The sequence below is a fragment of the Callorhinchus milii genome, unplaced genomic scaffold (genome assembly GCF_018977255.1).
Source record: "Callorhinchus milii isolate IMCB2004 unplaced genomic scaffold, IMCB_Cmil_1.0 Scaffold3, whole genome shotgun sequence".
Taxonomy (NCBI): domain Eukaryota; kingdom Metazoa; phylum Chordata; class Chondrichthyes; order Chimaeriformes; family Callorhinchidae; genus Callorhinchus; species Callorhinchus milii.
Window position 1 is genome coordinate 82,862,324 of NW_024704744.1, and position 13,044 is coordinate 82,875,367.

At 43.0% G+C, this 13,044-nt stretch overlaps 1 protein-coding gene across 1 annotated transcript in view; it reads right to left on the reverse strand.

Moving 5' to 3' along the window:
- LOC103177961 (coiled-coil domain-containing protein 85C) overlaps window positions 1-13,044 on the reverse strand; it is a 232,902-nt gene that overhangs the window by 75,860 nt on the left and 143,998 nt on the right. The window contains exon 2 of the mRNA XM_007892385.2: window positions 2,362-2,438. Within this exon, the coding sequence (XP_007890576.2) occupies window positions 2,362-2,438 (77 nt within the window). The remainder of the gene's footprint in view (window positions 1-2,361; window positions 2,439-13,044) is intronic.

Here is a 13,044-nt window from a genome sequence, read left to right on the forward strand (position 1 = left end):
ACTGAAATACTTATCTCAACTTGCAGATTTGTCAATGTATTGAAATTTGTAATGTTCTTACACATTAAACAAAGCTCTTAAGCCACAACTGTTCCAGTCCCATTTTCTGTGTTGATGCCCCGCAAACCAAAGTGGGTCGATTGTTAAAAATAAACGATTTGGTAAAGGTTTCCAGTTAATGTAAAGCTGTTATCCACAAAGCTAGACAAATCCAAGGTTACGTCACAAGTGAATTTCACTGCAAATCAATAAAACAAATTGTAATCTTAGATGGATTTTTTTAATATATGAGATCACATCTGGAGCCCTGCATGCACTGAACCTTCAAAACAGAACAGCATTACAGAAAACCACAGAAAAGCAACAAGGATGATTCTGGGACTCTGGCCATTATGAGAAGAGACTCACAGGAATGAACCTGCTCTCAGTGAAGAAAATAATATTGAGGAGTGACATACTTTAAATCTTCCAAACACTGAGAATCATCAATGATATAGAGGTCCCTCCACCTCTACATATGACATAGCTATGACTGCAATTGGCAAACCCTTTAGCGGCCAACATCCCAAGAGATGAGGAGCAGAATTTTTACCCGTTTGTCTTAAGATTTTAAAACTTTTTTTTAGGAAATTATGGAAAATGTTTAAATTCAGTCTTAAAATTCGTAAAGCTGGTTCTTGAGATGCTAACGATCGCTTGGCGCTATTTAAAAATGTGAGGCAGACTGCCTCCCAGCATCCTGGCCAACCTTCCTCCAGGATAAATCCACTATGTGACTGTGTCTGGGACTTTGCTCCATGCACAACTGCTGCTGCGTTTGGCTTCAAAGAAAGCAAATCACTGCACACGACTGTCGTATTTGTAATCAACAGTAATAAAGCGCTGTGAAAATGCCGGTCCTTCTGATTTGTCTATTAAATGAATGGAGTCAAAACCAGGGTAATATAACAAATACCTTCCTCAATGTTTTGGAGAGACTGTAATGGGTATCTTGATTGAACGTTCAGAGGGAGAGGGAGGGGAAGGAGAAAAGAAAGGGGAAGGGTAGGGTTTGGAATTGGAAATCAGTCGAAAATCATCAATGATAATTCTGCAATTTAACGCATTGAATCTGTTGTTCCCCGCACCATCTTGTGCAGTATTCCTCAGGGCTCTGTCCCCTGCTCTTCAAAATCTATAAGTTCCCTCTTGGTGACATGGGGTCAACTTCCACATGTATGAGGATGATCCCCAACTCTACCTCTCTCCCTCCACCCTTGACTCCAGGACCACTGCTGTGCTGACAGAATGTCTGTCGGACAGGAAGTTATGGATGAGAGCTTACTTTCTTCAGTTGAACGTCAACAAGACCGAGGCTCTCCTGATTGGCTCCCGTCAGCGCCTCCTCACCTCAGGCGCTGACAGCATCACCATCCAGGGTTGCACACTCCACCTTGCTAAGCCAGTGCGGAACTTTGGGGTCTTGTTTGACCCTTAACTATCCTTTCTACCCCACATCTGTGCCATGACCTGCTCTGCCTTCCCCCACCTCCGCAACGTCACTCAGCTCCGATACCGTCTCACACCGCAGGCTGCGAAACCCTCATGTATTCCTTCATTACATCGAGGCTTGACTATGCAAACTCACTGCTTGTTAGCCTCCCCAACTCCTCCCTCCACAGACTGCAGATCATCCAAAACTCTGCAGCCCACGTCCTCTCCCACACTAGGCTACGCGACCCTATCATCTTCCATCCTTACCCAACTCCACTGGCTTCCCATCACACAGAGAATACAGTTCAAGATTCTGGTCCCCAACTTCAAAGCCCTCCACAGGCTTGCTTCCTCCATACCTCTCTGACCTCCTAACCCCCTACCATCCTGTTCGCTCTCTCCGCTCTGGCCTGCTTCATTTCCCCCGCCTTGCTCGCCCCACTATTGGCGGGCGGGCCTTCCACCATACTGCATCCACCGTCTGGAACTCCATCCTGCAGTCCCCCCGTCTCGCCCCCTTCCTCGCCACCTTCAAGACCCACATCAAGACCCTCCTCTTCGACCGTGCTTTCGATCTCCCTGCTTCCCCCCTGCCCTCCACCCTCCCCACCCCGACCCTCAGTTCGGGTCTGTAACTCTGTCTGTCCAGCATCTTGGGACATCCTCCTGACGTGAAAGGCACTATATAAATGTCATTTCGTCGTTGTTGTTGTGTTGAGCTTTTCACCTCACTTTAAGTCAGTTCTGCGCCATTAGATTCTGACTGTTCTGAAAAGCATCCTAGGTGGGAAAAGCATCCCGTCGCATTCATTTACTGTTCTCGGTTAGCAAAGAAAGTGCTAAGAGGATGTCATCCTCCAGCTGTTGTTAACAAGGCCGCGCAATCACCTGTGGTAGCATTCGGCTCTCCTCTTCTAGCTGTTTCACGCGAGCTTCCAGCTGTTTAACATAGGCCAGGGCTGGCTCTGAAACAAAAGAGAAGCAAACAATCACCTTCCATAACTCTCAGATGAGTTAGACCTTTTTTCCCCTTTAAAGAGCTTCCAAACAATTGCAGTGCGACGATCACACAGATTTTCTGACCACCTGGTTGTAAACAAGCCAACCAGCGGAATTTACATGAATAATTTAAATCATTTCGGGATGCATCGATTTCTGTGCTAAATTCCCACAGTAAATCAGGTGGCGGGGGTGGGGGGGGGGGGGGTGGTGGGAAACAACAGGGAAACTTGTGGGGAGTTTGTAGTCAAGGGAACCTCAAAAGATGCTCTTAGATTACTGAAGGGAAAAAACATGGGAATATCATTCATAGAAACACCAATTAGCAGTGCAGCAATGGAATATCTTAATGTGGATATACTTCTGATCTTCGTGATTAAGGCGAAATAAAGGCTCAAGCTACAGGCTTTTGATACCTTCATTAGCTGAGCCACTATATTAGATTGAAAACAAATGAGAAGTTGATGCATTTTTGAAGACAAGCTATTTTTCAAGACTGTATTAACTAGTTACAGCTACGTAGACTGCAGATCACAAAGGCCAGTCACAGGTCAACAACAACTCGCACTTATATAATGCCCTGCACACAGAGTAGCATCTCAGAGTGCTTAAAAGGTTTGGCACATTACACAGACTACCCTAAAACAAAATTGGAGTTTAAAAGAAAAGTGAGGGAGAAGGGAATAGAGGGGTATGGGAGAAGGGATTAGGGGTTTAACAGGGTTGGGGGCTCATATGGAGTATAAATACCAGCATGGAGTAGTTGTAACATTAACGGTAACTTTCTGTGTCATTCTGTGCAAAAAACTACAATAATGTACCCGTCACTTTCAACCCTGCAAAATATGGCTCCAGTGAAAATCTCTGTAGAAAGACATAGTATAACAGTGTATGAGTATGAGCCGGCAACAGGATTGATGATAGCTAAAATGATAGCTAAAACTTGGGATTACAGTACAGACTTGAAATCATCCTCATTTTCAGGTTTTCTTTACAGTTTCTATGAAGTAACATTTGTGAATTTTGTCAGTTTGTATGTGTTTTCTTAACAGTGGCGAAAGAAACTGATCACTAGATGGCAGCACACCCATCCCGGTAAGTGGACTTTCCCTTCAGATGGGATCATCTTTGATGTCATTTCTGTGTCAGCTTGGCTCAGTTGATAGCATTCGAGCCACATTGGGACTGGAACTCACATTGAGCTCCCAGTCTAACCTGCCATTCCAATGCAGTCCAATGCTTGGGGAGTACTGCATTGTCAGAGGTGTTGTCCTTCAGATGAGAAGATAAACCAAAGTCATGTTTGTCTGATCAATGTTAAAGATCCCATGGCACTAATCAAAAAGAAAAGTAAGTTTCTCCTGGTATTGTGTCCAACAATCCCCCAAATAAAATTGGTCATTCACTTTATACCTGTTTGTAGAACATTCCTGTGAGCAAATTGGCTTCCGTGTTTGCCTACCAAACCCACAGTCACTACACTTTACAATAAAATCCTGTGTAGTGCGTTGAGATGTTGACGATGTGGTAAAGAGCTACATCAAATGCAGGGATTATTATACAATTGCAAATTGTAGTCACAAACTTTTTTTTGCTAATGTTTGTTTTCTTGAGGCAACCTTCATCTTGTGAAGAAGGGTGACACCTATGCTCTCCCTGGCAAAAACCCTACCTTTATTTTCTGCCAAAGGCTTCATTGAGTTTTTCTCATTTTTAGTCGAAAGGGTTTGAAGATTTACTGCGGAATAAGGAATGTTAGAGATGGTGGGCACACATCTTAGCCCTGGTACTTTTATTTGACTTGTTCCAGCTAGGACCACCACGCTCATTTGGTCTTTTCTGGGCATAATAATCCCTCCAAAAAAAAATAATAATTTGATCTCTCAATCCACAACTGTTTGTGGGACACTGCTGTGCGCAATTGTTTCCCGCGTTTCGCCCACAAAAGATAGTCAATTTACTTTACATATATTCTGTGAAGCGCTTTGAGACATCTTGAAGACGTGATAAGGCGCTATATTAAATGCAATGATTATTATTATTTAGCTTGGGCTCTTGGCTACACTCTTAAATCTCGTTGAGGAGTGAGACAGGCAGGCTGCTTAATCATCAGCGATGCTCCAGACCAGTTTAGCTTTGGCAGGAATGCTCTGCTCCTGCCTGGCTGTTATAATTGAATACATTAAAATTGGCCAGTACTAGGCAAGGAGGTGGCATAATGTGCCCTCATCCCCTTCATCACCCAGCACAAATTCAGTGCATTTGACACCGTTTATAAATCAAGCCTAACGTTAGCACTACACTAGATGAAAATGCACAAGCCTTTGCAGCTAAAAAGCACAGCAAAAGGACACATCTGCCTGGAGGATTTTCCATCTCAGGGAAGAGGAAAATCTGGCAGAAAAGTCCTATTAGCAGAACATGTTTTTGGTCAGCTGACATTGTGGAAATGATCAGAAACCAGTGTATATTCAGACGCAAGTCTCCTGTTGGTTAATCACAGGATATGACTATGTGGGGAAGCCTTCAGTCTACCTTATCCCACTCTCTGAGTGCATAGCAGGGTGCAGATGGGAAGGAGCCAAAAGGTGGGAAGACGCAACCACAAATACAGGGACACAGTTACCCACAGCTAGAAATTCAATAAGTTTCTTCATAACAATTATTACAAAAAGCATTCACAATTTTTTTTCGGTCACATGCAGAAACCCATCAACTTGCTTAAGAGTATCTAAACCAGACTGGGAGTTCCACATATGTATGCCAGCTGCACATGGAAAATTGCCTGTGTCTGCAATTGAATACACACATTCTCCCTGGAGAGATGCATCCTGCTTTCCTAATTCTGAGCGCATTAGGTGCATATCGGCAAGAGTCAAGGTTTGGGAACTCCAGTATGTGTGTTGAGGAACTCTCCTGGAGTTCAAAGAGCAAAATACACAAAGCTTGCCATTGAGAGCAGTGTCTGGCAAGCTTTCCAGCTGCTTGTCCAGCTAGGACCACCCTACCTGTTCAGGCTTTGGCTTGCAGGATTAACGGGAGCAAAGTGGGAAGAATCCCTGCTCTCATCATCTAAAATGGAATTAATTTTGATTAAAAAATATCTAATCCTACCCAGGTATTTGATCAGACAGGTGGTTAAACATGTGCTGGAATCAATAGCTATTACCTTGGCACTTAATCAAATGGGAGATTAAATCAGGTAATGTACCAAAGGGGGATTATTACTGTGTATACAGTTGCTCTGCCGTGCTCCCCAGAATGGGAACTATGGGATCAGCTGGGGTGCTGAGCGCTTTATAAATTGTGCTCCAATTGGAATCTCTGTCCTGCTTGCTGGTATTATTGAAAACCCTTTTGCAGTAATTGCAACACTAATTCTCTGAATACTCAGAGTAATAATTATAAACATTATCTTCCACTTAGAATGATAATCCTTATTTGATATAGCACCTTCTTACATTTCGAGACATCTCAAAGCGCTTCAGAGGATACACCACTAACACATGACCCTACAGGAACGAAGCCCAACATATATAGCTTGCTTCCACTCCTTGCAGCTTCAGCAAGAAAAAAAACGAAAAGGCATTCAAATTGCACCAAATTAGCCTTCCTTATACTGCAACTTCATTACTGCAAGCCCTTTTGTATTAGAAGCCTTTTTTTTAATATTATATATATAATATATAATAGCATTTCCCCAGCCCTGACAGATGATTTATTATAGTCTGTCGAGGTACTCTAACCTCAATAAGATGAGCCCGATAATAAAAAAGAATTACTTTGCCATTTCTCGTGATTCTGTTATAATGAGATCTGACTGCATTTGACCGCTGTTCACACACAAAGCCTCCGACTAACAGAGGCTCCTGCCAAAGTCATTTTTTCAAACTCTCCTTACATCTTCCAGCAGTAAAAACAAACAGTACACACTGGAAGTGGGCGAAATCCTGACAATCTCACTGTAAAAAATGCTGATGGGGAAAGGTTGCAAAAAGCATTAAGCGATAGGTCATAAAACATAATGCTAATGCTAATATCATGCTTCAATAGTTAGGGATCTTAAAGTGTGATATTGCTGGAAATATACCAGTTAAGATCACACAGGTTATTAGTACAAAATGCCTTGCCCCAGCTTGGACAGCTAACCAAGCATTGCCTTGCACAATCCAAGCATTGATTTGCATAGTTACTGTGAGTTTTGGAGGAAGAATCCCATCTTCCAGTTATAAGTGTTCCCCTTCAATCCTATTGATGCGCTGGGCAGATAGGTCAATCATTCAAGGTGCTTTGGAGTAAGTACTATAAACCTGCTTTGGCTCAGTTATTGGATTAGCAAGTTCACCAGCTCCATTTCCTCTTCTAAACCTTTTGAGATGTTCTCCTATGTGAAAGGCACTATGTATGTGCAAATAGTTGTCGGGTACATTACCATGTACCCCAGAGAGATATCTCTTGTTCTGTCCTCTCCAGGTTAATTTTGGATCTTAGAGCATTCTTTGTTTGAGAGATGTAAGCAAGTTAGCACACAAATGTGTTTGACTCTGATAATGACTCGCTTATCAGGTCACCTCTTCATGTCCAGTATGAAAGTAGTGATGTTGGCAGCCATCTGATAACTCTGAAGGCCTCCAGTTTTTAGCACAGGAGGGTATATGGTTTCAATCATCCAAGTCTTACAAGGACATGAATAATCCCTTAATATACATTAAAAGAAACAGTAGTTTACAATTGAACAATATGATTGTAATAATAAAATAATCCTTACATTTGATATAACATCTTTCAAGACAGGAGGCTATCTCAAAGCATTTCACAGTATTTACTGTAAAGAATAGTGATTGCATATTTTGTAGGTGATTGCATTTTAATTGCAATCCAATGAAGTTTGTTTTAATATAATATAATGAAGAAATCATGGCAGCAACAGAGGGATCAAGAGAGACTCTCAATCTCACATACAGGTTTTGTTACTAGCTACGGTTAAACCTGCTTGACAGAGTCAGAGAATTCCAGTCTCCCTGGGCTGGACATTTTCCCCTGAAACATTTTCAGCTCATATATTATGACAGAGGAACAAAAGCTGATATTACATTACAAGTATTCAAATGCCAAGAATAGTTTTACAGCTGCAATTATATTAAAAAATCAAGATTTTTTTTCAGTTAAAATATACAATATGTCATTGTGTATTTAAGGGATATTGACCGAGCTCAGATTTAGTAAGGCCTGTATTCACTGCATGAGCTAAAAAAAAGGTCTGATTTGCATAAATTGCAACTTCTGGCTTGCTGGATCAGTTTGCGAAATTTGCAATTGGTAAATCCTCGAGTTGGTAAATTCCAAAACACAAGATTCATTCATACATTCTCCCACAAAAGACAATGTCAATGCACTTTACAGTGTATCCTGTGAAGTACTTTGGGATGTCCACCCAACGCGAAAGGTGCTATAAAAATTTAAGGATTATTATTATTAATAAAATGGCTGGCTATTTCCTGCTTATGTTTTGCTCTGAATGGCCTATTTACAGACTTTCTCCACTGCAAATTTCTCTGTTGATTGACTGAATATGGGAGTTTCTCCTGGTTTCCTGGCCAACTATGCCCCAAACAATATTGTTCATTAACTTTGTAACAGTTTGTGGGACATCACTGTGCACAAATTGGATGGCACATTCGCCAACAAAATACACAGTCACTACACTCTACAGTATACCCTGTGAAGCGCTTTGAGACATCCTCCCGACCAGAAAGGTGCTATATCAAATATAAAGGTTATTATTATTTTCATCCTCCCCCTCATTAATTTTTTTTGAAATGCCAATACTCTTCATCTCTCATATCCTAATCCCTAGTGACACTGTAATTGATATTATTATTATAATCCAATTCAATTTGAATGTTCCACATATTGTATTTATCACCCTCAGTAGTTAAATCTAAACTGTCTGTTCACCTTCCCTTGCTGATGATCCAGTTACAGTGCATTTAACCCAACACTAAACCCTTTAACTTGATTGGGCTGGATTAAACTCATGGCCCAATCTAACATAGCAGCTTCAAACCATTCCATGACTGCACAGATAATTTGAAATAAAAGAAAGTACATTGAAAATGTTGATGACAGAATATCCATGACAATCAGATGGCTCACAGTAAGGTTATACAGTTCTTGAGTGACTTTCCTGGTGTGCACTGCAAATGATCTTACACAGTAATTTTTTTTCTCTACCTGGAAAGGTTGACATTTCTTCATATTTACGTGCCACAATAATGAATCCAAATTCCACACTACCAACATCTTCAACAAGTGATGAAAATGCATTTTTTTCTTCCAAATGTAGATTTGGAATTCAGCCGGAAACATGGTCAAATGCATTCCAGGGGTCGTAAATAATGAAAGGACTGACAATCTCTTCTGTATACAGATGAGCTCCATACTCTGTTGAACAGCATCATCCCTTAATGATTTAAATGTGAGTGAAATATGAAAATTGACTCAAAAGACTTCTGAGAATTTCAGAACTTGTCAAAGCCATTGTGGCCTTTCGAATCTGGTTAGACGGACATAAACTTGTGACATCTTCAATTTAAAAACACCGTGCCTTCTGATGATCTGTGAATTGGAGATCTTCAAATCAAAACAGACTTATCCAATCCCTAGTCTTATCAAAATAGCATTTTAATTAAATCTAATGAAAGGAAATGGCAGTGCAAGTTTGCTACAGAAAGAAATCACCATAGGTGGAAACTGATGATTGGATTTTCTCTCTACCTTCAGGGAGCTCAGGTTTGTACCTTTGAAGCCAGGTTAGTCAAAGCTTCTTTGATATATATTTTTCCATTTCTAAATAAAATGGGTGGTCACAGTTTCAATCCATTAGCATGCCTGCAATAGGAAACAGACACGATGTCCTGTTACAGTATGCTGTGCTCTTCCGTGCTATGGGTGAAGCCCAAGAGAGGTCTGAACTGCATCTAAACCACCCTACATAGATTTCTGGACTAGAATCACATTCGCCACTTTAGATCTCTCAGCACGTATATGAAATGGGCTAATGGCACAAGGAGATAAAGACAAGCAACTGCAGTGGGTGATCAGTGAGATGTAATCTATCTGCATCATTCACAAGAAGGACAAAAACAAATGCCCACCACCAAAGTAAGAGCAGCAATAAGATCATATAAGAGGGTTTTCAGCCCATTTGATTTCCACATTAGGGTTAGGGATGATCTCATCCTTCCAGAGATACTGTCTTGCCATCTTCCCATTAAAACATCAGCTGGTTGAATGCCAGCACGACCCTAACACACACTATGGAGTCTCTATGACTTGTCTCTTGCCAACCTGTGCCTAATATTCTCTGGAATTAGTTAAGCAGAGTGCGTCCCTCAGGGTGAGAGTACACATTCCACTCCAATCCACAGGGAAATTTCAAAGTGTATGTGGCATAAATATGTGGAACTGTCAGTCTGGTTTGAGCACAATGATGGGTTTCAGCTTGTGTCAGACACTCAGCTGAACGAAACTAAGCATTAAATGGTTTCCTCATTGAAGAACAAAAAGAGTGATGAGAGGTGAAGCGAGGAATGTTTTTACCTGTGTGACAAATGAGTATCTGGCAACAAAAGGGTCCATCACATGCCAATCACTAACACTAATGCTCCTTTGGGGCACCTTTATAGTGAGATTACCCATCAGTAATCATACAATGAAAAGATTACTGGTGTCAGCGTTATTCCATTGGCAAGAATTTGCCAATAGAACAATTAAACTACACAAACTCCAAAAGTTAGAATAACAGGTAAGTCACCAAGAACTTGGCAGATAATCTTTTCCAATTAACATTTGTCAGATTGAATCTCTTGCTGGAAAATGCAATTATTCATGCAAATAAACAAATTTGGTATTTGCCTCGACGATTGAAGCCGTTGAAAGTTGATTTATTGCCATCATGGTAATGCAAAGTGGAGTTTCCCCACTTTCATAACCTGAAATTATGTTGCAGTGTTCTCAAGCAGAAGTTAATGACTATAATTTTCCTGCTTATTTGTGGCAGTGTTATGTTGAGAGCTGTAAACTACCAAATTAATAAATAATTGCTAACAGGTATTTGAGTTGACTTCTTGTCAGTTCTTACCCCGTATCGGATAATGCTACTACATATTCACCAATGATCGTACTATTTTACCCCAGTTAGCAAAGTAACATGGTAATTATTATCAAGAGCCAGTTGCAATAAAACATGATATTAACTGTTAAGGAGGAGGAAAGTTCAAGTAGCACACTTTCTTTCTTTGTTTGAATGTGATATAAGGACTGCTATCTGCTAACCAGTCTTGTGGATTTCAGAACCAACAACAACAACAACAACTTGCGTTTATATAGCGCCCTCCACGCTGGGCGGAGTCTCAGAGCATTGAACAATGACGGAGCCCGAGGCCTAGCCAGGGGAATGGGGAAGGTGACCATAGGTCCGGTCGAAGAGGAAGGTCTTCAGATGCGAGCTGAAGATGGGGTAGGAGGGGGTGAGGCCAAGGGATTGAGGGAGGGAGTGCCAAAGTTTAGGGGCGGAGTGGCTGAAGGCACAGCCGCTGATGGTGGAGTGGAGGATTTGGGGGACACGGAGGAGGCCAGACCCAGTAGAGCGGAGGCAGTGGGTACTGTTGTGGGGAGAGAGGAGGTTAGAGAGGTAGGGGGGTGCCACGGAGTGGAAGGATTTAAGCACTAGAGTGAGGATCTTGAAATCGATCCACTCTGTGACAGGGAACCAGTGGATTTTGGCAAGGACTGAAGTAACTGGGTACGAAGTTTGTTGCGGATGAGAACGCGGGTGGCGGAGTTTTGAATGAGCTGAATTTTGTGATTAGTGGAGGAGGGGAGATCGGCGAGGAGGACATTAGATTAGTCCAGCTGAGAGGTTACACAGGTATGGACAAGGGTTTCTGCAGCTTTTGGGGTGAGGTATTGTCGTAGATGTGCAATGTGGCATTGGTTTGGGCAGGGAATGTGTAACCAGGAGGGGAGGCTTCAACTGGGGGGGGGGGGGCGAGTCACTGGGGGAGTCCCAGCTTTCCGCAAGCCCAAGAATATCCATGTGCTCATCCAGGATAAGGTCATGGATAGTGAGAGCTTTATTGGAGAGAGGTTGGAGGAAAGAGTGGTATGGAGAGGATTTGCGGTCATGGGGGAGAGATGACTGTGGAGTTTGAGAAGTGGGGGAAGAGTTGGAGAGGGTATGGATGAGGGAGGGGGAAGGGATGTTTGTCTTTCGGAGGTGGTTGGTGCGGAGAGAGTGAGCGATGTGAGTGAGCGGACAGTTGGGGTGGCTGCTCTGGCACAACCAATGCCGGGAGCCACGATAGGCTTGGTGGAGGATGCCCAGTCTGGAGCAGAGGGAGGTAATGGTGGGGTCCAGGAAAGAGAGAAGGAGGGGTGGGCGGTGGGAGAGAAGGACAGAGTGGGAGTAGTGGATAGAAGGAGCATTTCCGGGGGCAGTGGCTCAGGTCAGGGCGGCAGCCAAAGCGTGCACGGAGAGACTAGGAGCAAGCGATCAGCGGGACAGCATCAGCTGCGGGCTACAGGAGACAGGCGCTTTATAAATGGAATCTTGTTGTTGTTGTTGACAGCGGAAGTGCGGGGAGGGGGAGAGGTGGGACGGCAGTCATGGCTTAGAGCCAGAGACCGGGAGGGAAGGGAGGACAAGGGAGTAGAAGGATAATTGAGTGTACTTACCCTACCCTGGTGGATTTGAAACTGGCCGGTACAAAGTGTCGGCCCCCAACGAAGTAAACAGAGGTTCTCCAGCATCCGTGTAGTTACTCTCTGTAACACACGTGGCCAGAGCAACTAAACAGGGAAAGAAACCTGACAAATTGAGAGGAGAGGAATTCTATCGCACAATATGGTCTAAATTGCAACACTTCTCAACTATTCCCATCAAACTCTGCTCCGGACTTAGAATACAACAGAACACAATCCCCACCACTCAGAGCGACAACCTTGAACTTAATGAAGGGACTGGCAGGTCTCAGATTCCTCCTTTATTCCTTGCCCCTCTACTCTCCAACACCATCAATCTCTTCCTATCATCTGGCACCATTCCCATTCCCCTATAACAATAATCACCCCATCCTGAAAAAACCTTCCCTGGACCCATCCTTGTTTTCTAAGTACCAGCCCATCTCCAACTTTCCTTTTCTTTCCAAGGTCCTTGAAAGAATTGTTGCTTTCCAGCTTCGCTCCTTCCTCTCCTTACACTCCTATCACAAGCCCCTCCAATTGGGTTTCCATGCTGCTCACAGCATGGAATCTGCTATGGTCAAGGTCACAAATGACATCCTGTCCATCTGTGACCAGGACTCCCTCTGCCTCTTCGCCCTCCTCGACCTCTCTGCTGCCTTCGATACCGTGGACCACTCCATCCTCCTCCACCGCCTCTCCTCTCACCTCAACCTTCAAGATTCTGTTCTTGAATGATTCAGGTCTTATCTCTCACGCCGTCTCCAATTTGTCTCCGCCAACGGTTTCTCTTCCAGCCCCCGCACAGTCTCGTACGGTGTTCCTCAG